The 27,150-nt window shown below is 55.6% G+C and overlaps 1 protein-coding gene and 1 long non-coding RNA gene across 7 annotated transcripts in view; one reads left to right on the top strand and one right to left on the bottom strand.

Moving 5' to 3' along the window:
• Positions 1-23,367, top strand: part of TOM1 (target of myb1 membrane trafficking protein) — a 49,277-nt gene extending 25,910 nt beyond the window's left edge. For 3 of the 6 annotated variants that reach the window (XM_055251497.2, XM_055251501.2, XM_063623768.1), the window contains 9 exons: positions 2,530-2,646; positions 5,619-5,752; positions 8,216-8,249; positions 8,642-8,735; positions 9,572-9,692; positions 13,972-14,047; positions 21,093-21,152; positions 22,319-22,361; positions 22,444-23,367. In XM_055251497.2, the coding sequence (XP_055107472.1) occupies positions 2,530-2,646; positions 5,619-5,752; positions 8,216-8,249; positions 8,642-8,735; positions 9,572-9,692; positions 13,972-14,047; positions 21,093-21,152; positions 22,319-22,361; positions 22,444-22,598 (834 nt within the window). In that variant the 3' untranslated portion in view covers positions 22,599-23,367. The remainder of the gene's footprint in view (positions 1-2,529; positions 2,647-5,618; positions 5,753-8,215; positions 8,250-8,641; positions 8,736-9,571; positions 9,693-13,971; positions 14,048-21,092; positions 21,153-22,318; positions 22,362-22,443) is intronic. The other 3 variants (XM_055251498.2, XM_055251499.2, XM_063623767.1) reach the window with 1 other exon arrangement.
• On the bottom strand, positions 17,621-17,944 carry LOC134733588 (uncharacterized). Its single transcript, XR_010117215.1, has 3 exons — positions 17,895-17,944; positions 17,732-17,845; positions 17,621-17,669 (listed from the first exon to the last, which is right to left on the bottom strand). It is a non-coding gene; the product is annotated as an uncharacterized lncRNA (long non-coding RNA).
• Positions 23,368-27,150: the final 3,783 nt, after the last annotated feature.

Raw genomic sequence — 27,150 nt, forward strand, 5'->3', positions numbered from 1 at the left:
ATTCTAGGGGACAGGTTTTCCCAGCCCTCTGACTAGCTTTGAAGGATTACCTACCTCAGAGCAGGTGGCACCCTGGGCATGTCACTTCCTTCCTCCTGTGGCTGGAGGTGGGGCGGCTTGCCCACTGGGCCATGAGCTGCTTGTGGAGTGCCACGGCTGCTGTATCTGCTGAGTGACTTCTACAGCCATGACCAGCTCGTAGAGCTGGGGGCTTGTCATTCTAGACTTTTGGCTTCTGGGGTGGGGGCAGAGGCCTGCACACTGTGGGGGACCCACGTTAGAGGTGTTGTACACACGTCAGACCCATCACATCTGCGGAGCATAAAGGCGGAGCTGCTGAGTGTGCTGGTGAGTTAGACACGGATGTGTGATGGAAAGAAAAGTGAAGCTTAACTTTCCCAATAAGCGTCCCCACTGCCCACTTTATGTATCATTTGAACTCATTCTCACCCTAACCTATTTGAAGAGAAACTTCCATGATTTGTTTTCTCATAGCAAGTTATGAAATCACCCCCCAGAGTTACAGATATTACTAGAAGATTTTGCTAACTGGACAAAATTATTAACGCACTGCCCGTTTGCCCCAAGAATACCCTTGTCTCTAATCCTAATGTAACATCATATACATTTCTGTTATGTTAGGATTGGAGACAAGTTCCATTTAGAAATAACTCCAAGAACAGTTTTTATGTTTTATTTTCATGATGAAAATCAGTCGGGTTTACTTCAGCCTCAAAGAGCATGTGTATGTAAAATTAAATGAGTGCTGACAGCGAGCTGCACTTTTTTTTTCTGAATGGGTTAAAAGTGTGTAAAAAAATTGTAAAACCACCTTGTGATTGTCTAACTCAGTTACGATTTTAACCAATTGCCTGAAGTCTGGCATCTGTGTGGATTAAGACGCTAATTACTTCTAATGCAAGAAGGTGCTTGCTAAACAAAACTAATCTTTCTTTAATTCAAGAGTCCCCTTTTGTCTCTTGGGACACGGTAAGACATCAGGTGTGCAGTGATGTTACTCCCAGACTCCTTTGTAATTAAGTCCCATCTGATTTGGGTACTTGGGGTTTGTGATCAGTAGTTTTTCCACTCACTCATACCAAGAGTGTTCATTAAGTAAGCCAAAGAGATCAAACATTTTGCAGGTTTTGGAAGGTGTCAGTGAACCACAGTGGATATACTACTAGTCTCTACACTCCATTTCTTCATCTATAAAAGCAGGGATATTGATGTCTACCTATGGTAAAAAAATTAAGTTAGCAATATATGTTCAACGCTTGGCACTTATTAGGTAGTCTATAAATGGTAGCTGCTGTCACAGTCATGAATGTATGTAGTGACACTCTGAAATCAACTATAACTCAGCCACATGATTTAGAATGTACCAGCATTTCTCAAAACGTAAAAAGGTTCTTCAGTCAAATAAATCTTGGACGCTTTCATACTGATCTTTCCCCAGGCATTCCCAGTGTGCATGAGGGTATTAAACACCCTACAAGGTCCCACAGCATAAGATCCTTATACCAGTGGCCTTTCACAAGCCAACCTCTTTGAGGAGACTGCAGCTTTATTGAAAATGTTTCCCCAGGCCGGGTGCTGTGGCTCACGCCTGTAATCCCAGCACTTTGGGAGGCCGAGGCGGGCGGATCACAAGGTCAGGAGATCGAGACCATCCTGGCTAACATGGTGAAACCCTGTCTCTACTAAAAATACAAAAAATTACCTGGGCGAGGTGGCGAGTGCCTGTAGTCCCAGCTACTCGGGAGGCTGAGGCAGGAGAATGGCATGAACCCCGGGGGGCAGAGCCTGCAGTGAGCCGAGATCCTGCCACTGCACTCCAGCCTGGGCCACGGCGAGACTCCGTCTCAAAAAAAAAAAAAAAAAGAAAATGTTTCCCCAAGCCCAACTCCTTGGAACCCTTTGACCACTGAAAACCTGCCCACATCCCTTGGAACAAGTGCTAAATCTGAGTTTCATACGCAAGGTGGAGGACAGGGCAAGGACTATCCTTAGATGAGCCTGGGACACCAAAATAGATCAGAAACAAGACAAAATCCCAGTCCTCTAGGAGGAGAAAGAGGGAGAAGCCCAGTCCTCCTAAGAGATAGACAGAGAGCAGAATCCCAGTCCTCTAGTGGGAGAGAGAGAGAGAGGGCGGAATCCCAGTCCTCTAGTGGGAGAGAGAGAGAGGGCCTGCAGCCTCCCTCCTCCCCTTGTGGGGAGCCACCCTCCAGGGCCCTGTTAGCTGCCGTGTTAGACCCAGGAGATGCTGGAGTCTTCCAGCCACACTTGGTGGCTCATTCCAGTGTGGAGATGGTAACGGTTGGTAGCGCCTCTGTGAGGGGTCTGTAGAAGGGGTGGGGCAGGCCTCTAGTACAGAGCTGTTGCTTTGGGAGCCGGGAGAGAGGCTGCTGGGAGGTCGGCTCCCCGGTGCTGCACCCAGGGTTGGTGGTACTGGGTTCTGTCCCTGCGAGTGACATGGGCTCCAGACCCCTGGCTTCTCTCACCACGACCAACCGTGTGTTTCAGATTGGGAAGCTACGCAGTGAGCTGGAGATGGTGAGTGGGAACGTGAGGGTGATGTCGGAGATGCTGACAGAGCTGGTGCCCACCCAGGCCGAGCCCGCAGACCTGGAGCTGCTGCAGGTGAGCAGATGGCACCACCCCCTGGGGCTCAGATGACTCCTGCCAGCTGCCCACATGCATTCTTTCCCAATCCTCATGACAGTCTTCATGGCTTACTCCATACTCCTTGGTCACAGTTGGGGACATGTTACCACCAGGGACTTTGGATGCCATCAGATTGGAATCAGATCGCAGCTCTACCACTTTCTGGTTTGAACAAAGTAGCCCCCCGGCCTCAGTTTCCTCATCTGTAAGATTGCTCTAACAATAGCCTTCATGGCACAGGTTTGAGGTGAGCGTTAAATAAGGCATTGCATAAAAAACACCCAGGCTTGTGCCTGGTACAGAGTAGAGCACCCAGTAAGGGGTCCTGAGAAAAAGCCGGAAGGTGAGATTTCCACCATTCAGCATCCGAGACTCAGCAGGCAGGTGTGAGAGGGTGGTGCCAGCCTTGAGATGCGCCAGCCACTGGTCTTGGGGAGCCAAGGCAGGTAGAGCTAGTGGTTCCTGCTCCCATGTGTCACGTGGTATTCCCACGGCCCCAGCCCAGACTAGGGGTCACTGGAGCAGAAGGGACACTGAATTTGGCGAAAAGCACCCTCCCCATGGAGGCCAGTCATAGAGGCACCAAGAGAGCTAGGAATCCCCAAGGCCCAGGAGCCAGCAGAATCCATGAGGGGACAGAGCGCTTCGTGTAACTGTTTGAGTTCCTACTGCTCGTCCACCAGGCCTCAGACTCCTTGAGGGCAGCGCTGTGTCTTCCTCACCACGTGTCTATGTGCCTGACCGAGCCGACTCTGCAGGGGTCCTCATTTGGTGGTGCAGGGTGGGGAGAAAAGGAGCAGCCTCAGAGTCAAATGAATACACAAACTTGAAACCCAGTAAGGGCTCCGGAAGAGAGAAGACTGCGCAGGCAGCTTCGTACGCCCCAAGCCAAGGCTGTGAGATGTGAGCAGTTTGGGGACTCAGAAGCCTGAGCAAGGTGGACGCAGGGACAGCTCCCATGCATTAGGCACTTCCCGTGCCCCAGGCTATATGTGGACACTTGGTTCACATCACTTATGTAATCCTCACCACTCCCATTTTCCAGGTCAGGAAACAGGCATAGGGAGATCAGATAACACGTCCAGGGTTATATGGCTGGTAAGTAGCAGAGCTGCGATTTGAACCTGGGGGCCTGGCTCCAAGTGCTGCTCTTCTACTCTTGAGAGGGGCCAGCAGGGAAGCAGAAGCAAAGCCGCCGTGCGCTTGGTCACGACAGCAGGAGGGGAGCCCACAGGATGTTGAAAGGCACCCGCCCTGTCCCCGTGCTAAGGGCGATGAGGAAATCCCGGAGGCCTGACCTTGGAGGGGGCAGGGGACAGGGTCCACCTGACAGCCAAAATAAACACTGGGCAGTGCCGAGCCTCAGCGTTGCCTCCAGGAGAAAGGCATGCTGGCGCGAGGCCACAGTCGGCAATGCCAGGCAGATCCCTGGACCTCAGGACCCAGACACCTGCCATGACCCAGGCACCTTCACCTGGTGGCAAATACCTGAAGAAACAATTGACCAATCTTAAAGATGAAAACCCATATGGCTATGGTTTTTGGGTTTTTTTTTTGTTTTTTTTTTGTTTTAAGATGGAATCTTGCTCTGTCACCTAGGCTGGAGTGCAGTGGCGCGATCTCGGCTCACTGCAGCCTCTGCCTCTTGGGTTCAAGCTATTCTCCTGCCTCAGCCTCCCAAGCAGCTGGGATTACAGGCATACACCACCACACCCAGCTAATTTTTGTACTATTAGTAGACACAGGGTTTCACCTTGTTGGTCAGGCTGGTCTTGAACTCCTGATCTCAGGTGATCCACCCGCCTCGGCCTCCCAGAGTGCTAGGATTATAGGCATGAGCCACTGGGCCTGGCCAATTTTTTTATTTTTCATAAGTTTAAATATGACGCTTAACTGGTTAAAAGTCAGTGACGTGATAACCAAATGCAGTGTAGGATCCTAGAACAAAGGACATTAGAGGAAAAACTAGTGAAACCTGAATAAAGGCCGCGGTTTAGTTAATAGTATTTTACCAGTTTTAATGTTTAATAGTAGTTTACCAGTTTTGACAAATGCCAGACTAAGGGGAAGCCAGGGTCAAGGATATATGGGAACTTGTGGTACTATCTTTGCATCTCTTCTGTAAATATAAAATTATTCTGAAGCTAAAAGTTTGTTTAAAAAGACAAAAAATCAGCCAGTGAGAAAAGTGAGGCAAAAACTCGAAATCGAGGTTTGTGGCTAATGGTTGCAGTCATCTAGTTCATTCTGTATGCTTTGGTTGCAAAAATCACAGCATACCCACAGAAGTTGCGGTTTGTTCAGCCAGCCCCCTTTGCAGACTCAGTTTTTTTTGACTAAGCAAAGATGGTGGCACAACCTTTATTCTGGAATCTGCACGAAGCCAAGTTAAACCGGCAGCACAGTTGGACATGTTGATGGTTTCCTGTGGATTAAATTTTAGCATCTAACACTTGGAAGTGAAGTTCAAGTTCATGTTTGTAGAACCCAAAAAGCTGTTCCGTGGAACCTTGAAGTCCAGTTTGGGCACCTCACCCTCCTCCAAGGCTTGCGCAGGGGCTGGAGGCCCGTGCATTAGAGATGGCCTCACTTGGCTGGGCACAGTGGCTCATGCCTGTAATCCCAGCACTTTGGGAAGCCGAGGCAGGCGGATCACGAGGTCAGGAGATCGAGACCACCCTGGCTAATATGGTGAAACCCCGTCTCTACTAAAACTACAAAAAAAAAAAAAATTAGCCGGGTGTGGTGGCAGACGCCTGTAGTCCCAGCTACTTGGGAGGCTGAGGCAGGAGAATGGCGTGAACCCGGGAAGTGGAGCTTGCAGTGAGCCGAGATCGCGCCACTGCACTCCAGCCTGGGCAACAGAGCTCCGTCTTAAAAAAAAAAAAAAAGAGATGGCCTCACTCTGAGTCACGTGACTGTGGTTGCCTCACTTCCTTTTCCGGCAGGAGCTCAACCGCACGTGCCGAGCCATGCAGCAGCGGGTCCTGGAGCTCATCCCTCAGATCGCCAACGAGCAGCTGACCGAGGAGCTGCTCATCGTCAATGACAATCTCAACAACGTGTTCCTGCGCCATGAACGGTAGCCCCAGCACCTCCCCTGGCCTCTGGCCTACTGCCCCAACCCTCTCCCTTCCCTTCTTCCCTGTTCTCCTGGTCTCATACCATCTGAGCCTTCTCTTGTCCTCCTCTCAAACACAAGGCAGGCTGCTAAGGGCGTGTGCCGTCAGCTGTCTTCTTCCAGGACGTTTATGAGGGCCCCTCCTTCCAGCCGCCCTGCATCTCCTTTCCAGGGTTAGCCCTGCTGCCTGTGCCCAAGTCCAGCCCTGGGAGATGGTCACAGGTCACAGCTGAGAGCATGGCCCTGCAGCCAGACTGGCCTGGTGCGTCCTTGCTCACTCCACCACTTCCTGGTTCTGGGGCCTTAGACAAGTGACTTCACTGCTGCAAGCTACACAAAACATTTCTGGCTAACTTAGGCAGAAAAAGAATTTGTTAGGATAATAATCTTTATTAAATGGGTAGCTTTCAGAATCCAGAGAAAAGTGAAACTGATGTCTCCCAACAGAGCAAGAAAGATGGATCCCAGGGCAGCTCAGATGTCTCAGGAGCAGAAACTCCTGGACCATCTCCCCAGGGTGCTGCCATCAATAAATGCATCAGCTCAACACTTGTCCACAAACACCTGCCCACCTTTTTTTTTTTTGGGGGCAAGATCTTGCTCTGTCACCCAGGCTGGAGTACAGTGGCATGATCACAGCTCACTGCAGCCTCAACCTCCTGGGCTCAAGCAATCCTCCCACCTCAGCCTCCCAGGTAGCTGGGACTACAGGCATGCACCACCACACCCAGCTAATTTTTTTTTCTTTTTTGCAGAGACAAGGGTCTCACTGTGTTGCCCAGGCTGGTCTCAAACTCTTGGCCTCAAGCAGTCCTCCCTCCTTGGCCTCCCAAAGCATTGGTATTACAGGCATGAGCCACCACACCCGCCTGCCCACTTTGTATCATTCTGTTCAAAAGTCACGTCCCCAAGAGAGACTTAGATTGGCTTAGCTTCATTGTGCCTACCAGCTGGGGTAGGGGAGAGGGCCCTTTGATGGCAGCCCCACCGGGATGATGTGAAATGGGGGAGGAGCAGTTCCTCTAAAGAACACTTAGGTGCTATTACAAAAGCAGGAGAAGGGCTGGGCGCGGTGGCTCACACCTATAATCCTAGCCTTGGGAGGCCGAGGCAGGAGGAGCACTTGAGGTCAGGAGTTTGCAACCATCCAGGCCAACATGGTGAAACCCCGTCTCTACTAAAAATACAAAAAAATTAGCCAGAGGTGGTGGCGGGTGCCTGTAATCCCAGCTACTTGGGAGGCTGAGGCAGGAGAATTGCCTGAACCCAGGAGGCAGAGGTTGCAGTGAGCCGAGATCGCACCACTGCACTCCAGCCTAGGCGACAGAGCAAGACTCTGTCTTAAAAAAAAAAAAAAAAAGGAAAGAGAAGGAGAAGGATTGCTGGGTCTGCAGAAACTGTGTGCCCATCACACCTCCTCTATATCTGTAAAATGAGGCTCGTGGCGTAACTGAGAGTCCATGAAACAGTGTCTGTAAAGCGCTTAGCAGTCCAGGGTGTCTCATAACTGACGAGTTATTCCAGCCTCCTCCAGCCCCTTGTTCATTTTTTGTGTCTTTCTCCATCAAAAGACACTCACTGATTGATTCTAAATCAGTGGAGAGTAGGGGGTACCCTGCAGGTCACATCTGCCTAGCTTCTCCTGCTCATTGGCCCAGTGGAATGAAAGGCCTCTTCCCTGCCATTTTGCGATATGGGCTGTGAGGTGACTGAGGGGCCCCGTCTGGTAGCAGCTGGTACCCTTGGATACCCACAGTCATTAGGCTTAATATCTGACAGTGCTTTCAAGTTCACAGTCACTTATACCCATGTCCTAATTTGGGCTTCACCACTTCTGCGAGGCAGGTGCCCGCAGATACTAGACAAGGAGACTAAAGTTCAGAAGGAACATAATTTACCCAAGGTCATGTGATAAGTGACAAGGCCACAACTCGAACAGACCCCAGACTAAAGTCTTCTCGATCTATCTCACCGGCCCCTAAGTAGCTCCATAAAGCAAGGTTAGAGATACGTGTATCTTTCTTACAGCACTGAAGAGAGCCACTAACCCCCCCTACACACAAATATGTAATTGAAACAAGTTTCATAAGACAGCCCTTACCTTTACTGTGTGCCATGCATTCCTATTTTCTTTGCTGTTCTAACCTATTCCTGTTTGTTTGTTTCATGCTACTCATGACTAAGGTTGCCTTATAATTGATCATCCAAATTGGGACACTTTTGCAAGGGAAAGAGGAGCAGTGTTAGTTATCCAGGGACAGCAGGCATGAACTGGATCTGTCCAGGGCACACCTGACGTGTCATCACCCTGATCATAACCCACCGTGTTGATGTTGAGACCCACAGTTTGAAAAGCTCTGCCCGGCCGTGTGCGGGTACCTGTCTCAGTCTGTCTCCATAACTCGTGTCTTTTCTATCTTGTAGGTTTGAACGGTTCCGAACAGGCCAGACCACCAAGGTAAAAGCCTTCTTTTCTGTGACTAGATCAGGCCCTGTTCATGGACAGAAGGAGTGCCATTCTCACCTCCCTCCCCCAGTAAACTGGACAGGGTGGTGCTGTCTTATCCAGGCCCATAGAGAAATCCCCTTCTAACTTTTTATGCCCCTGTCCCTTTAAGATAAATAAGGCTACGCCACCACCTGATGCCCAAGGGTCTCCCCAACCTCCCAGGGAGTCCAGTTGAGCTGGAGCCAGAGGGGAGGAAGGAAATTCCCTGATGCCCAGTCCTACCTAGCTTCTGGGGCCCTGGTGACAGATCCTTGAGCAAAGCCTGCGGCCCCAGTGCTTGGGGCAGAAAGGAACGAAGGTGCAGACAGAGGGGATGATTAGGGCATCTCCCTTCCCACCAGGCCCCAAGTGAGGCTGAGCCGGCAGCTGACCTGATCGACATGGGCCCTGACCCAGCAGCCACCGGCAACCTCTCATCCCAGCTGGCAGGAATGAGTAAGTGTGGTTTGGAGGGCTCCAGCTGAGGGTACATGATGGTACTGTGGGCACCCCTGCAGTTTTGGGGGGTGCCCTTGTTATATACCCACAGCAGAATGTCAGTCTGGACCCCACCTTGCTAGGGTCCCAGGCTGAATCTTGCTGCAAGGTGGGGCACTCGGGGTAACTGCCCCTGGCAGCCCCACAAGTCCTGAGCCGCCTTGGATCTCAGAAATGCCACCATCCTAGGATTGGCCCTCTACACTGAATTCTCCATGGCTTCAGTCATCTGCGTGAGCTTGGGCAAGTTCCTTAAACCTCCTGAGCCTCTCTTTCCTCCTCTGTAACAGGAGTAGGGAGCTCGTGTATGAGAAGCGCTTAGACCATGCCAGGCCCAGGTTGCACTCTGGCTGAGTAGTTGGCCATTGTCACTGTTATCACTGTGATAGGTTTTAATGTAATTTACTGTCTGCTTCATGCCAAGCCCTAGGCAATCATTAGCACCCCATTTTGCATCACTAATGCTATACTTTTTGAAAAAATCGACTACCCATCTGATTACTGTCCTCCTGCCCAGCCACTTCCCCTAGCAGAATCAATGGATAGCATTTTGCCTGTTCTCTAACGTTCACGGCAGCCCCAGGAGGGGTGAGTCAACTAAAGCTGGAAAGAGGAAGCCGCTTGCCCAAGGCCCCACAGCCAGCAGCAGGTGGCCTGCCTCGCACATTCCCCCACCCACACGTGCCGCTTCCCCAGCACCAGGCCCTGGACCTGGCAGCAGGTGGCTCAGCAGCAGCTCACACACAAGCACAGCATGTGGATGGGTCCTTCACGTGGCCTTTCTGTCCCTGCAGACCTGGGCTCCAGCAGTGTGAGAGCTGGTCTGCAGTCTCTGGAGGCCTCTGGTCGACTGGAAGATGAGTTTGACATGTTTGCGCTGACACGGGGCAGCTCACTGGCTGACCAACGGAAGGAGTGAGTGGCCTGGCCCTGCCCTGGTCCCCTGCAGTTTGGGTGGCTCTCTCGGGGTTCTTGAACCCGGTTTGATGGTAGCACACCATGAGGAAGGGCACACAGCCCCCGCTGCACCCCCTTAGTGTCCCCTAAGTCAGTTCAGCATGGCCTGGGAGCCCTGTGGTCAGTTGACAGACTGCGTTCCCCACAGGCCGTGCTGGGTGGGGGAGGGGGTACTAATGACCCACTGTATGCCAGAATCTTACAGTCTGATCAGAGGGGGAAACTGAGGCACGGAGAGGGGCAGGCTCATTTGCCCCAGGTCAAGGAGCTAATATTTGGCAGCACTAGGTTAGGAGCCTAGGGCTGTCTGGTTCCAAAACACGGTGTCTCCGCCCAGCCCCTCCTCCCTGCACTGTGTACGGCTTAGTAAGCCCTCCAGGAGCAGGGAAGTTTCCTGATAAATCCTCAGGGACTTTCAAGTCAAGTCTTTCTCTGTTGTTCCATAGCCACCGTTAATTTCCAGAGAAGATTAAGCAGGTTCTGTCAGCCTTGCCCCAGAGCTGGGGCTCTGCCCTTCCCTGTGCACCGTGCATTTTCGGGGGGTGCTTTCAGCAGCATAGGCACGTGGCCTGAGTGTGTCCACCAGGGTCCGACCCTTTGCCGGGACCTGCGGGAGAACTGGCCCCATACAGGCTTGTAAGAGGAACAGTCTGCTTGATGTTTTCTTCAGCCTTTTGCCCACTGTGACCCCCAGGGCTGAGCTGTGGTCAGCCAGGATTCTTATAGCTAAGGAAAGTTCTAGATTATGGAATCCTCCCACTGACCCCACTCAGCTCCTTAGAGGTCATTCTGGTGTCTTTTGGAACTTTGTCAATGGGCCTCCAGAGAGCCCAGGGATAACCTCTCCACACCCACAAATCCAGGTCCAGGCTGTAGCCTGCTAGGTCCTTAGGGCTGCCCTGGCTGTTAGCTGTATCTTTCTTTAGTCTGGGCAGAGTCTGTACTTTTAAGCCCAGGTACCCTGGGACCAGCAGCTGTTGCCATGGAGTTAGGAGTGCTGCCGAGGCTACCCTGCAGAGGCAAGCTAATGAGTGTGATGGGACTTGCAGCCAGGCAGGCCCGTCCACAGAGGCCCCAGCAGGCAACACTGCTGGCCATACTGGAGAGCCCTGGTGCCTGCCCTGGTCACCAGCCTGGCTGAGGTTTGCTGTTGCGCCATCATTCCTCTGGAAGCAGGCCCTGGGGGACAGGGAAAAGCACACGAGGAGCTTGTCCTCTAGGGCCTGCAGTCTCGCAGGAGAGTGACATGCACCGGGACCACCGCTGTGAAGGGCTAAGTGCTGTCCTGGAGGGGACACCAGGCTCTGTGGACACAGAGGAGGGGACCTGCAACTCTGTGGAGGGCACTCAGAGCTGGACCAGGTGCTGGGTGATAGGAAGTCCATTTCAGGCACTAGGAACAGCATGTGCAAAGGCTCAGAAGCAGGGCGGGAGAGAGGTGCCCTGGCTCCTGCACAGCAGCTGGGAAAGACGCCTTTCACACAGGGAAGGGGGCAGGATGCTGAGAGGGTGGCGGGGCCCACTGGGCTACACAGAGGCAGTTGATTTTATTCTAACATGAGCAGGAGGGAGCACGGGAAGGATTTTTTTTCCTATCAGATTTTCATCTTTGAAACTGCCTTCAGCTGGGCACAGCTGAAATGACATCATGCACCTTCTCAGGCCATTGGGTCTCCTGCAGGCCCTCCCCAGGGCTTGGTTTCCACCCTGGCAGAAAACATCCAGCAGGGTCAGGCGTGGACCTGAGCATCCATTTCCTCTTCCCTTTGTTCTCCTGCCTGGCTGGCCCCCTTAAATGCTTCTGGTGGATCTTCCAGCTCTGGTCACCTGACCGGCCTTTTCTGCCTGCTTGGTGTCCAGCCCGCTCCTCCCTGTACCTGCCTGGCTCCCCACTTCACACCAGCCTGCAACCAGTTCTGCCTTGGCTTGCAGGGAAGCCAGCTCCTTATCAGCCGCTGCTTCTGCTCCAGCCTTGACCACAGCTGGCACCATCACAGCCTTTCCTGCAGCCAGTCCCGTCCACTCAATGCCAAGGAGTAGTAGGGCTTCCGGGCGAGCCGCAGCAGAGACACCTTGGCTAGGCCTTCACAAAGACAGGGGTGTCCTTCCCGCCCTTTGTCCGCATCTTCGTCAGTGCTGCTGTACACAGAGGCCTTCTCTGCAACGAGCACTTAGACAAGTGTCACCCCAGTGGCCCAGGTCCAGCACCTGCCCACCAGCCCCACCAGAACCACCTAAGGAGTGACCCTCCGCCCTCCTGCGCTGGGCAGGGGGCAGCAGGCCCCGGCCCAGGGGCCACCACCCGGTACAGGAGGTGCGGGCTTTCTCCAGGGAAGTGCTTGGCCCTCCACTGCCACAGGCGTGGCCTTCAGGGACAGCCGGGCTTCAGGGCCACGTGTGGGCAGGAGAGAAAGGCAGGGGTGGTGAGGAACGCTTAGGAAGGGCAGATAGTTCTTTTTTTTTTTTTTTTGAGCCGGAGTCTCGCTCTGTCTCCCAGGCTGGAGTGCAGTGGCGCTTGCAGAGTGCAGGCTCCGCCTCCCAGGTTCAAGCCATTCTCCTGCCTCAGCCTCCCAAGTAGCTGGGAACTACAGGCACCCGCCACCACGCCTGGCTAATTTTTTTGTATTTTTAGTAGAGATGGGGTTTCACCATGTTAGCCAGGATGGTCTCGATCTCCTGACCTCGTGAGCCGCACACCTCGTCCTCCCAAAGTGCTGGGATTTCAGGTGTGAGCCACTGAGCCCGGCCCAGATAGTTCTTCTGAGTGAAGGGAAAGCATCTGTTTCTGCGTGTTCTGGGGCTGGGCATGCCTTCTTCAGCCTTGCCCACAATGCGCCAAGCATGTCTTAGAGACAGCAACATGCCACCTCCAGACCCTCGGTTAGCAGGCCTTCTCTGGGGCAGAAGTGAGCAACCTGACGCCCCACCTCCCCCGCCACTGGCTTTAAGGTTGGCTCCAGCAGGGCCCTGCCGTAGTCACTGGGCCACTTGCCATGGATGGGAGCCGTGTAACCAGGGAACGCCGCAGCTAGTGGTCACACTCCACCAGCAAACTCTGCCCCTGGTGGGAAGGACCAGACAGCAGCACTCTTCAAAACGACTGCGTGGGAACTGGGGGTCGTATTCAAGAAGCCCCTTTCAGTGCCAGCCTACTCCATTCCTAGGAAAGCAAGTTGGTATTGCAAGAGTTAAATGTGATGCAGTCCCAGTTCCTGAAGCCGACAGTTAGACCAGCCCCCACTTCACTAGCGTGTCAGGTGGCCTTGTTCCTAACAGGAATCGCAGGCCTTTCCCTTTGTGACCAGAATTCTGTGGCTTACTTCTTCGCCTCAAAGCTGCACTGAGCCAATGCTGAAGTCCTCTCTGCCGGCAGTTCAGGGCGAGAATAACAGGGCTCTTTCCCTGCAACAGGGCTGGGCCCCCAACACCTGCCCTGGACACCCCCATTGTAGCAGCTGGGAAAGACACCATAGCCACCTCTCCTCCTTCGCCAGCTTCTCCTCTCACTCAGGCTATTCTCTTGCTCCCCAGGAGCCTTAACCTCACACACAACATGCCCCTCCTTGCCTCTCCTCATCTGCCCAGCAACTGCAGGGTCAGCCTCTGCCGCTGCCAGCCCATCAGCCTTGCGTGCCCTCCCAGTTCCTGCCTCCCCACCCTGCCTAGCTGGCTGTGGCATCCCCCAGAGGACATTTAGAAGAGCTGTAACCAAGCCACCTCCCATGCTGCTGAGACGGGGTGGGGGCGGAGTCATCTTTGTGCTGGTGAGCCCAGTGCAAGACAAGATGGCACCTCACCCAGTAGTTTATAGATGTGTTTTCAGCAGCAGAATGGAATCCCCCATTCAAATACAACCTCATACAGAACCACAGCCTATAAAATAGGAAACAAGACCTGCTCAGGAAAGGGTCTGCTGGGAATTCTCCATGAGCCTAGTGGCACTGGAGCTATTTCTCAGTCTCCTGAGTTTGGCCAACCCTGGTCATAGCCATTGGTGGTCTTGGTCTCAGTCTTTGGCCAGCAACACCCTCCCTAACCTCTCCAGCCTTTGCTGCTGTCTGTCATGTAGGTCACTTGTCAGATCCTAATTTCCAGAGGCAGGAAATGAGACCCTTTCTACCATTTCCAGGCAGGCCTGGAGGGTGGGAGCCCTCAACTTGTGCCCCCCAGCCCGCTCCGTTCTCGCATCAGCCATCGGTAAGGGCAGTATCCAGTGGATTGGTGGTCTCTCTTTCAGAGTAAAATACGAAGCCCCCCAAGCAACAGACGGCCTGGCTGGAGCCCTGGACGCCCGGCAGCAGAGCACTGGCGCGGTAAGCAGAGGGGCCGTCCTGCCACCCTGGGGCCCTCCTGAAGGAGGTTAGGGAATGCTCACCCACTGGGTGCCATCGTGGGCCAAGCACTGGCCCAGCACCTCCGCAGGCCCTTCCTCGTTTGGCCGTCAGGTCAGTTCTTTTTGGCTAATGTGGTTATTCCCAGTTTACAGCTAAGGAAACCGCTAGAGAGGCCAGGCCATTTGCCCAAGCCCACAAGCAAGGATTTAGACCTGAGCCTGACTTGAAACTAGAGACCAGGCTGGGCATGGTGGCTCACACCTGTAATCCCAGCACTTCGGGAGGCTGAGGCGGGTGGATCACCTGAGGTCAGGAGTTCGAGACCAGCCTGGCCAACATGGTGAAACGCCGTCTCTACTAAAAATACAAAAATTAGCTGGGCATGGTGGCGCATGCCTGTAATCCCAGCTACTCGGGAGGCTAAGGCAGGAGAATTGCTCGAACCCAGGTGGCGGAGGTTGCAGGGAGGAGAGATTGTGCTACTGCACTCCAGCCTAGGCGACAGAGCAAGACTCTGTCTCAAAAAAAAAAAAGAAACTGGAGACCAGTGTCCCGGGCTTCACATTCCAGCTCTACCAGTTACCAGCTATATGTCCTTAAGCAAATAATTGGCCTTTCTGACCCTCAGTATCTTTATCTGTACATTGGGGCTTATCCTAGCACCTATACTTGTTTATAATAGAAGTGTGAGAGGATATATTTAGGGAGCTTTACATGGTTAGAGCCCGTTCAATAGTATTCCTCTCTGCCTCTCTAGAGACTTTTAATCTGCAGGAGTGTGGGCAGAGAGGAATAAAAGAGCAGACCCTAAAGCGGCGGGGAGAAATGCAAGGGTGCTCTTTGAATTCCGTTTAGTTCCTTGACTGTGTTGAGTGACAGCCACTTGTCCAGCACCGAGCACACTTTGTGGGTGACCCCCACACACTTTGGCAAGACCTCCAAGCACCATTCTCTCATGCATCTCGACGTGTATCTGGATGCCTTTCAGGCAGTGTGAGAATTTCTGCTCCAGCAAGTGAGCAGACAGAGCAGGTCCCATGGGAGACGGTTAGAAACAGCCGGACCTGGGAGTCCAGGGAGTCCGGGGGAGTGAGGGTGGTGAACCCGGGGCCGAGGAGGCTAGAGGAGGCTCAAGGCAGCATGGGGAGTTCTGAGGCCAGCATGGGGTTGGGGGTAGGAAATGAAGCTCTATGGGTATAGCAGGGACCAGAGGACCTCAGCGCGGCTAGGAGCGCTGCAGATTGCATCCTAAGTGAGGTGGAGGCTGCAGGGAAGTCTTGAGCACAGGAGGGACTTGACTTCCAATCTAAAAGATCAGGATAGAAGCTAGGAAAGCAGGGAGGGCCGGGCACAGTGGCTCATGCCTGGAATCCCAGCACTTTAGGAGGCCGAGGTGGGCAGATCACTTGAGGTCAGGAGTTCAAGACCAACCTGGGCAACATGGGGAAACCCCGTCTCTACAAAATATTTAAACATTAGCCGGGCATGGTGGCGCACACCTTTAGTCCCAGCTACTCAGGAGGCTGAGGTGGGAGGATCGCTTGAGCCCAGGAGGTGGAGGTTGCAGTGAGCTGAGATTGCACTACGACACTCCAGCCTGGGCAATGGAGTGAGACCCTGTCTCAAGAAAAGAAGGAAAGCAGGGAGGGAGAAGTTGCGGAAACCGTCCAGGTCAGTCCACTGTGGGCAAAGTCCTCATGACTCCCAAGGGCACTCTGTCTCTGCTCCTGGGTCTCCCAGCATCTCAGGAGCCATTCCCAAGTCAGAACCGGGCAAGGTAGAGGACACTGGGGTGGGCCACCCAGGCCTCTCGTGGACAGAGGTTGACTCTACCACCCAGTGGGCAACAAGAGAATCCAGTACCTCCCATGTGTGGGGTGTGACCTGCCACCAAGCACAGCACGTTGCACACCCATGTCACATCCACTGCACACACCAGTCAGAGCCTCCAGTCGTTTTTTGGGTATAAGCCATCATTTGCTGAGCCTGTGCTCTGGGCCAGGACTGCATTAAGCACTTTGCATCCCCTCTCTTAGTGAGTCATCACAGAAACCCTTAGGGTATGTTATTATCCCGTTTTACAGATGAGAAAACTGAGTTCCAGGGAGAGGTTAAGTGAAACCACAGGTGTAATGTCCTCAGCATGGTGCCTGGCACACAGTACGGTATTATGGCACTTAAGCTTTACAGTACCGCCATGTCCTGATCCCATTTACAGATGAGAAAACTGAGGCTCAGGACTGGGAGGTACCCTGCCCAGGGTCTCACAGGTATTGTTCTGCCTGGCTTCTAAGCCACGCTGGTAACCTTAGAGCTGTGAAAAGCCCTAAGGTGCAAAGGAGAGTGAGTGGAGGTGTGTGTCTCCCTCCTCGGCCTCCGGCTGCCAGTGTGTCGGGATTCATCGGAACCGACACGCTGGGAGCCTGCTGTAGGAGCTCCCCTCTCAGGCCACCTGGCCTCTCATGGTCAGAGGTTGACTCCACCACCCAGTGGGCGGCACTCCCAGCCAATCTGCTCCTGCTGCAGCCCAGAGACAGGGTTCACTTCCCTAGGGGCACACAGCAATTCAGGCGTGACTAAAACTAGAGCCCAGGTGTCCTGGCTCCCACACCACCTTGCAGCCCGCCCACAGGGAGGAAACGCACCACACAACTCCACTGGCAGCAAAGAGAAGCTGATAAACTGGTTATCACTGATTTATCTCCGATGACCTGGGAGATTTAAGCCACTTCCGCCAAATCAGGGTATGATTTCTTAAAACTCTGTGAGCAAATGCCTGCTCCTGGGGTGCTGGAGTCTGGCTGGTGGTAAGGCCTTCACCCACTAAACCGTGAGAACATGATTCCCAAGAGCAAAGTACAAAACAGCATCAAAACCAGGCATGGTGGCAGGTACCTGTAGTCCCAGCTACTTGGGAGGCTGAAGCGGGAGGATCACTTAAGCCCAGGAGTTTGAAGTTATCGTGAGCTATGACTGTACCACTGCACTCCAGCCTGGGCAACATAGTGAGAGTGTATCTCAAAAAAAAAAGAAACAGAATCAAGTGCCAATTGTGGGCAGCCCAGGTTTGCGCCCTGGGATTCAGAGCAGGACTCACAAGTCATGTGACGAGATGGTGTTGCATGCCATGTGCCAGGTTTTAGTTCCTTCACTCCCTGACATGCCTGCCGTGTGCCGTGTGCCATATGCCAGGCCCCATGCTGGTCTGAGTAGGGTGGACCAGCCAGGCACAGGGCGACGGGCTGGGAGCAGGACTCTCGTCTCCCTCCACTCTGGGGCCCTAGGAAACTGCATGTGTGCCGTGGATGAATGTGAGAAGATTGGATAAACTGATGTTTCTAAAACCTGGGTGCCCGTCAGACCCTACTGGGAGCCTCCAGACCATCTGACACCTGCCTGCCCTGCTGTCCTGGGTGGCCGAGGCCCAGCCTCTGGGATCTTTGTGGAGAGAGTTGAGAATCTTTGTTTAGTTTGCTGTCAGCTCTGCCCCAGCCTACCCAGGGCGCTGGCATCCCAGAGCTGTTGTGGTTCACCCCGCGGTGGGTTCATCCCTCTACACCAGCCACCACATCCACCACACACTACACCTCCACTCATACACCTACACACCCATACACCTACACACCCATACACCTCCACTCATACACCTACACACTCATACACCTACACACCCATACACCTCCACACACCACACCTCCACTCATACACCTACACACACCACACACACATCTACACCCACCACACACACCTCCACACACCACACCTCCACTCATACACCTACACACACCCCTACACACCACACCTCACACCCCTACACACACCACACCTACACACACCCCCCCACACACCACACACACATCTACACCCACCACACACACCTCCACACACCACACCTCCACTCATACACCTACACACACCCCTACACACACCACACCTATGCACTCATACACCTACACACACCCCTACACACACCACACACACACATCTACACCCACCACACACACCTCCACACACCACACCTCCACTCATACACCTACACACACCCATACACCTACACACACCCCTACACACACACCACACACCCACATCTACACCCACCACACACACCTACACACACACCCCTACACACACACCTACACACCCATACACCTACACACATCACACACACACCACACACACCTCCACTCATACACTTACATGCACACCCTTACACACACCACACCTACACACCCATACACCTACACACGCCCCTACACACACCACACACACACATCTACACCCACCACACACACCTCCACACACCTCCACACACCTCCACTCATACACCTACACACACCCCACACACACACCACACACACATCTACACCCACCACACGCACCTACACACCACATGCATCTACACCTACACATACACCTACACACACCACATACCTCTACACCTACACACACACCTACACCTACACACCTACATTCATACACCTACATACACACCCCTACACACACATACACCTACACACCTGCACACACACCCCTACACACACACACACCACACATCTACACCCACCACACACACCTCCCCACACACCTCCACTCATACACCTCCACACACACCCCTACACACATCACATCTACACACACACACCTACACACACATCACACACACATCTACACCTACACACACACCTACACCTACATTCATACACCTACCTACACACCCCTACACACAGCACACCTACACACATCACATCTACACACACACCACACACACATCTACACCTACACACACACCTACACCTACATTCATACACCTACCTACACACCCCTACACACAGCACACCTACACACAGCACACCTACACACTCATACACCTACACACCTGCACACACACCCCTACACACACCACACACAATCTACACCCACCACACACACCTACACACACACCACACACACCTACACCTACACATACACACCTACACTCATACACGTACATACCCCTACACACACACCTACACACCTGCACACACACCCCTACACACACACCAGACGCACACACCTACACCCACCACATACACCTACACACACACCACACACATCTACACCTACACAACCTACACCTACACATACAAACCTACACTCATACACCTATACACACCACACCTACACTCATACACCTACACATACACACCCCTACACACACACCACACGCACACATCTACACCCACCACATACACCCACACCACACACACCTACACCTACACAACCTACACCTACACATACAAACCTACACTTATACACCTATACACACCACACCTACACTCATACACCTACATACACACCCCTACACACACACCTACACACTCATACACTGACACCCCTACACACACACCCCTACACACAAACGCCTCCCAAAGTGGCAGCAGGCCTGACCCGAAAGGCACACCCCTGTTAGAAGCTGCGCCCTCCAGTGGCCCTGGCGCTGCCATCCCTCCGCCATCAGCGTGACTCTCTCTCACCCAGATGGGAGGCGGCTGCAGGAAGAGCCTCAGTGACTGGACGGTGAGACAAGGCATGGTGAGCAGGGGCCAGGCCCGGCCGCCCGGAAAGCTGGGGGTGCTCGCAGGGCTCCTGCTAGGCATGGGCGTGGGGCACCGTGCTGCTGTCCAAGGGAGTGGGACCCAGGAGAAGACCCAGAGGAGTGAGGAGGGGCAGCTGAGGGCCTTGCGGGGCCCCAGGGCTCAGGCTGTTTCCGGGTTGGCCCGGCCAGCCCAGCTTCCGCAGCTCCTCTGTGCCCGGTTCCTACTCTTGAGTCTCGGGCAAGGACAAGGTCGCCCGTCTGGCAGCTAAGAGGCGATGGGGATAGCGGAGCGGGAGACGGAGCCGGTGTGGGCAGCTGGGCACTTGGTGCTGCCACTGCTGCTGGGAAGTCAGCTCCTGCCTTCTGTCTGGGCTCTGCTCCGGCCTGGGGGGTCCTCAGGTGCTGGGTGACGGAGCTTGGAAACCAAACTGGCCTGGTTGGGGAAAGACTGTCTCTGTCTTTTCCAAAGTAGCTCACGAGTAACTAGTGCTATTAGTGCCACTACTGATTAATAGTAAATAGGAACTGGCCTATTGGTTTCTTGAGCATCTCCTCCATGCCAGGCCCTGTGCTAAGCTTCTGACATCCCATTTCATCCTCACAGCCACCTGGACGGTAGGTACTGCTGCTAGCCTCACCCTAAGGACGAGGGAAATCAGACACAGAGAAGTTAAGTAACCCACCCAGAGTCACGCTGTGTTACGGGGTGAGCTAGGTCCAGCTCTTTCTGACTCTGAAGTCTGTGCCCATGACCTCCAACTGGAGTCTGCCCCTGCAGAAGCCGTCAGAGAGGAAAGCCTCCAACTCCTGCCCCTGTGTGGGAGCCATCATGGCACAGCCCATGTCTTTGTGGCCCAAAGTGAAGTGTCCCCATTTGTAGCCGCCCCTCTGGGTCTACCCACCTGGCCTTGTCTGGTCAACTTGGCGCCTCTGCTCTCAGGCCCTGCTATGCCCCCCCTTCTATCATGAAATCTGCGTCTGCAGAGGCACCAGGGGATGGAACCTGGGGACCTCTGGCCCGCTAACCATGTCCCCATCCCAGCCTTCACGGCTGGAGAAAATGCCCGGGGTCCATCCCTGGGCTTGGCATGTGTTTTGTCAGATGCTCCTGAGCACTTGCAGCGTAGCCCCTGCCCCCAGCCATTGCCCAACGCCCCTCCTGCAGCCTAGAATCCTACCCGCAGGGTCCTCTCTTCAAGGGGAAGGAGCTCCCTCTGACCCGTGGCCCTGCTCCCGCTGCTGGGACCCTAGTCCTCTGCTTAGTCTCCTGGCTCTGCACCTCCATCGCCCACAGCCTGGCACAGCGGGCCCAGTGGTGGGTCTGGGCAGCTAGGCAGCTGAGGCTGGGGCGGGAGGCTGCCCAGGGCCACCGAGCGGCAGGGCGCTGAGCTGACACATCTTCCACCTTGTCACCTAGGGCACTGCCTTACCCTCTGCCCTTCCTTCCAGATCCCAGTCACCCAGGCCTGCCTCATGGAGGACATCGAGCAGTGGCTGTCCACTGACGTGGTACGTTGGGGCCCCGTCAGCCGGACGCAAAGGCTCAGGCCCACTCCTCACCCACACAGCAGGAGGACCCGTTGTTCTCACCAAGAAATGACCCATGGGGCCAGGGTAGACTTGTATAGCATACAGCATCCTGAGAGCAGGGGGGCGCGACTAAAGTCCCCATCTCCTGCCATCTGCCCACCTCGTATTTGGCACACCCCCCCCAGAGAAGTCCCAGGCACAGTAGCCTCTCGGCTGCTTCCCAGAGCCTGCTCCCAAGGTGAGGTCCCGGTGGGTGTCAGCCCACCTTAGGGACATCAGGCCAGGCTAGAGAGGCTAACTGCGGAAGCATAACAGGGCCAGGCTCTTACCTGCAGTAGCTCAGGAGACTGCAGCCACTTGCAGAGGGAACCCACCACCACCCTGTTTACAGATCAGAAGACTGATAAGCAGCTGTCCTCTAAAGGGAAGCACCCAGGAGGAGGAGGGCAGCTGCCAGTCATGGGGACCCCAAGCCCTGCCACCCTCCCAGGGAGCAGAAGGGGCAGGGCCAGACTCAGCTTCTCCATCCAGGGCTCCTACCCCAGCATCTGCCACCCCTTCTCTGGGCACCAAGGCCCACATGGGCACTTCAGGCCCAGAAGCCACCTTCTGCAGGTGAAGAGACCGTTTCTGCCCAGGACTAAGCCACAGGGCAAGGACTCAGGCTTTCTGTCTGGTGGCAGAAGCCTCACCCCTCCCTAGTTTTCAGTGTTAGCATGAATGGCCCTCAGCCTCTGGGCGTCAGCCTTTCCCCCCAGGGGTGAGGACCGCCCACCCCTTGTGACCCTCCAAGGAAAGGAATCAGCACTCATCAAGGTCCCACTGGGCACCAGGTGCTGGGCTTGGCGTGCTGTGTGTTATCCCATTTCAGCTTCCCAGCAACCCTCCAAGTTAGCTTCAGCCCCCACCCCGCCCCCATTTTACAGAAGGAAAACACGAGGCTCAGGAAGTCAGGTGCCACCCAAGGAAGGCCCTAAGGCTCAGGGAGGAGCCCAGGTCCAGGTCCTGGGTGGCGGGGGCGTGCAGAGCCTGAGCTGGGACCCAGTGCTGAGGTTGAGCAGGGCCCGAGCTGCAGCCCCACTGCCCCAGGCTGACTGTACTGGGGGCCCGGCTAACCTCTGCCTCCTTTCCTTCTACCTTCCCAGGGGAATGATGCGGAAGAGCCTAAGGGGGTCACCAGCGAAGGTAGTAGTCCCCTCCCCTGCCCGCCCTCTCCTTTCCCCAGGGCTCTGGCCTCAGAGCCCACCCTCACCCTCTCCCCTTCCTCTAGAATTTGACAAATTCCTGGAAGAACGGGCCAAAGCCGCGGATCGATTGCCTAACCTCTCCAGCCCCTCAGCTGAGGGGCCCCCGGGTCCCCCACCTGGCCCAGCGCCCCGGAAGAAGACCCAGGAGAAAGATGATGACATGCTGTTTGCCTTATGAGTGTGGGGTCTGGCACCCTGCAGCCCAGGTCCCCACTGCTTTCACACCCTTAGGCTGGGACCTCCCTCCCTCCTCTGGTGTTAAGGCTGCTTTGGGGGTGGCTTGTTACCCCCTTTTTCTCCTCTTTGAAGATGGAGCTGCCCCAGCTCTGGCTGGGGGTGTGGAGGCAGTGGGATGAACTGGGGGACAGATCCGCGCTGCAGTGGGATCTGGCTGCTCTGCCTCCTTTCCCACCCCAGCTGACCACGAGACTTTGCTGAGAAGTGGAGGCCCCAGGACAGGCTGGCTGGCTGGCTGGCTGGTTGACCCAGTGTGACTCTCCTTCACTGAGTGATACCCTGCTCCCGGCCCATGCCCCGAGGAGCCCTTCAGAGCCCACACTGCCAGTCGAGGGCTGGCTGGAGGCTGGCCACAGTGGAAATTCTGCCAAGCCTCTTGTCCCTTCCCTGCTCTGCTGCATGGGGCCCCATGGCTTTGGCTGGCCATTGAGGGCAGGGTGTGGAGGTGTGGAGGCCTCTGAGGAGCTGCAGCGGCCCAGGTACGAAGCTGTAACTTCATGCTGTGGGCGAGATCTCATCAGCCCCAGGCTGCAGGTGAGGCTTCAGGGGATGCTGGGGACCCACCGCCCCTCCACTACTTTGCCCTCCATCCTTCCTCTGTTCCTTCTGGCCAGGCACCACAGCACTGGGGCTCACCTCTTGGTTGATCCTCTTGTACTGGGAGAGGTGCCTTTTGTGTCCCCAATTAAAGGTAGAAAACCACCCTGCTAGCAGCATTGTCAAGTCTCCTGGTGAGAAATGACTTCTTGGCCTCACAGAGGCAGCGACTACTTTGGGCAGGGCTGGGGGCCACCCGAGAGGTGAGCATCTGTAGATGGTGCAGGCGGAAGGACAGGAGCAAGCACCCAGCTACACTACGCAGGTGCCGCCTCCTCCCACCTCACATGGCAGGCTCCAGCCACCGCCCCTGCCCGGAGGATGCATGCCCTTCCCAGCTGACATCCCTCCCTCCTCGAGGCACCTTCATGCTGCTGTTCCATGAGGCCAGCTCCTGCCCTGCACAGAGCACACTAATCACAAGGGCAGGGACCCATGTGGACTGTGTGGGCATGTGGGATTCACAGGCCTCAGGAGGATGCTGGCCATCCGAGGCTGGGTGCCAGGCACAGCCTGGGGCTACGCACTGGCTCGTAGCATCACAACAGCCTGGGAGAAGCAAAGTGAGCATCCTCGATGTATAGATGCGGAGACTAGGACTCCGTGAGCCGCCCAGCTCAGAGGAGGAAGCTCATGCAGTTGTCATGTGCCAGCACTTCCTCATGCAGAAGCGCATCCTCCCCATTTTCCAGGCACCGAAGCGAAGTTGGGAAGACATGGCACACGGTTCCAGACGCTGGGCCCCAGGTCAGGTGCAGGGGTTCAGCTCTTCCCTCCATGGCAGCTCAAGAGCCCCAGGTCTTGGGGTGCCACCTTTTCAGGTGTGGGATCTCTAGGCCAGGCTCCCCGGGAGTCACTGCTGAGGCATGTTGGAGCCTCCTGGCCCAGGACACGGTCGGGGAACCGAGCGGCGCTGGTGTGAGGCCGAAGCAATTGGGTCCACAGGGTCCTGGGCTCTTGGGAGAGGGCCGAGGTCTGTGTGAGCAGCCACTGGTTCCCATGGGCAGTGGGCAGGCAGCACCTGCCATCTGAGGTATGGTCTGGAGCTGGGCATACAGGAGACCAGGCCCAGCCCAGCCCTCAAGATGGAGTTGGGGCAAGGAAAGCAGCTGGGGGCAGGCACATTGGCACCAGGCAGGGGAGGGGGAGGCCCTGCCGCCATCAGGATGCTCATGGTCCAGGCCAGGCTCCCTCTGCCACATCCAGGGCATCTGTGAGCTCCTGCCAGGTGCCCTACCCTGGCCCGGCCCTTTCCGTACCTCACAACAGCCCCAGAGGGTCAATGGTGTTGGCCACCAGTTACCAGTGGGGAAACTGAGGCTGGGGGAGGAAGGGACTTGCCTGGTCATACACTAAGTAATGGAAGACTGGGACCCCCAACCTTCCTCACTGCTGCCTCACCTGCCTGCCCCACCCACACCCCACTGCCTGCTTCCCTCATTCTCTCCCTACTTACCTGGGGACCTCTTAGAGGGGAGTTGTGATTTTACAAGGATCAAAGCCGAGGCCTCCTCTCCCGTGTTAGCTGGGAAACCCAAGGAAATTTCCACAGATGGCTCCCAGGGCTGGGAGGGTCTTAGGTCCCTGCTAAGGGTGAAAACTGCCAGGTCGTTCATTCCTCCCTGTGGGTGCATCCCCTGGGAGCCAGCTGCACACAGCATAGCGCTAGATGCCCACCAGACAGAAGTGAGGCGGCCAGGTGCCAGCCCTGTGGGGTCACGTGGGAGGGAAAGGGACGAGAAAGACAAACTCAATCATTGTTTCGCGCTGTGAAATGACGAAGATGGGACGGGACGCCCAGGGCCAGGAGGCTCTCTGTGAGGACGGCCTAAGGCTGCAGAGGTAAGATGGGGCGGGCTGGGCCGTGGATGGCCTTGAATGCCAGGCAGGAGGCGGCCCCTGCAGAGGTCTCGGCTCGGCTGGCTGGAACAGTTCTGGACTGCCCGAGGGCCTCCTTCAGAGAGAAGGCTGCTGGGGCTGCGTGGGGGCTGGGGGCCCTGGCGGGAATTCATCAGGGCAGTCAGGCTGGGTTTCCTGGCAGCAGGCACTGTTCGAGGCCTGGGCCAGATCACTTTACAGCTGCAGGAAGTCTTGGCCCCAAGAAAGTGAGGGCCAGCTGCCTGGCGGGAGCCTGGGGCAGCAGCAGGGCCTCCACCTGGCGCCACAGGGCAGGATTAACGAGGTGCCGCAGCTCCTGCTGGGCCCAGCTACATCAGAAGGCACTGGGCCGGGGGCATGGGGGGGAGGGATTGAGTGGAGCTGGGAGGGGCTGGTGGGCAGGGGAGAGGGCGCCTGGGGGGCAGCCCCAGGCCTGCCTTTGAGGAAGCCTTTGGCAGAGCCTCCACCAAGCCGTCTCCCTCCTGGCTCCCTTGGGCCACCACGATCCCATCCTGGGCCTGAACACCGACTCCTCCACCTCCTGCCCCAGTGTCAGTACCTACCTCCCAGACCGGCCACTTCTGGGCTGTGTGACCTTAGGCAAGTTACTTAACCTTTCTGTGCTTCCGTTTTCTCACTGGTAAAATCGGCAAATAACAGTCGCTGCCTCACAGGGTTGTTAGGGTTGACTGAGCCGACAAGTAACTCAGCACCTGCCATGTAGACAATGCTCTGTACATGTTATTGTCACGGATGGTTCCCCGCCCCCTTCCAAAATGGCCTCTGCTCCAGACACCTGGCTCAGAGCCCTGCCCCTCAGACTCCTCGGTAATTCTAGGAACCCCTGCTCTGCCTCTGTGTTTGCCTTCCCAGCTCCAGAATAACATCTGTCCCTACTCCCCACTGGGGGAGAACCAAAGGACTGTGTCTGTCTTTCCTCCTGGTCTGGGCTGCTAACCCTAAGAGGGTCAGGGCTGTCTTGATTGCGGCAACGCGGCAGGGTCCCCCTGGCGTTCCTGGATTGGATTCTGCGGGCTCTCAGTAGGCGCTTTAGGAAGCCTTTGCCCGCTCCAAGGTGGCTGGAGGTAGGCCCAGTTCTGAGTCCTGAGCACGGGCTATGGCCCCGGCTCAGGGTCAGTGTTCCAAGGCGACCACGAGATGGCAGCAGCGCTGCATGTACAGGGTTTGCCGGGGCACTAGGGTGGAGTCCACCGCGGCCAAATCAGCCCCTCCCAGGTACGGACACCGGGAGAAAAGGGCGGGTGCTGCCGGCTCCTCCCTGCCCCGCGCGAGCTCACAGGCGCGCGCACACACACACGCACACACGCCCTGTGTCTGGTGGGGCTGAGTAACAATGGTGACGGGGCTGGGAGCTGGAGTCCGAGGGTCTGGCTTCACCGCCCGGCTCTGCTGTGGGACTGCGCAAGGGATTTCATCTCTGGAAGCCTCAGATCTTCTTACACCTCCCGATTCACAGGGTTGTGGGGAGGATTTGGTGAGACAAGCTGGGAGCTCAGCCACGGGAGCTTTGGGTGGGCAAAAGCGAGCCCGGTCCCCTCCCTTTACAGAGCCGCGGTGTGCCATTGCTGGGGCCCCTGCTCCCGCGCCTTCTCAGCCGACACGCTCAGATCCGTGTGCGTTGCCGTTTCTGTCTGCACGTGCAGACAAATCATGAGCTCGCCCAGTAACTCCAGCTCTACCACAGATTCCTTCTCTTTTCCGCCCTTCCCCTACGTGTAACTCCCTTCTCCAGCAGTGAGAAACCTGCTTCCCGCCGTCCTTCATTCCTTCTCTCCCTCCATCCCCGCAGTAACCAATCTCTGTTGCCACCACTGCCCCGTCCTGCCCAGTGCCTCCCACCCTCTCCGCGTGGACCGCCACCACCCTGCCCCACAGACAGGCCCCTAGACACAGAAATCTTCTTTCTCACAGTTCTAGAGGCTGAAGTTCAACATCCAGGACGTGGACTCCATCTACTCAATTGGTTCCTTCCGGCCCCTCCTTGGCTGTAGATGACC

The sequence above is a fragment of the Symphalangus syndactylus genome, chromosome 18 (genome assembly GCF_028878055.3).
Source record: "Symphalangus syndactylus isolate Jambi chromosome 18, NHGRI_mSymSyn1-v2.1_pri, whole genome shotgun sequence".
Lineage (NCBI taxonomy): Eukaryota > Metazoa > Chordata > Mammalia > Primates > Hylobatidae > Symphalangus > Symphalangus syndactylus.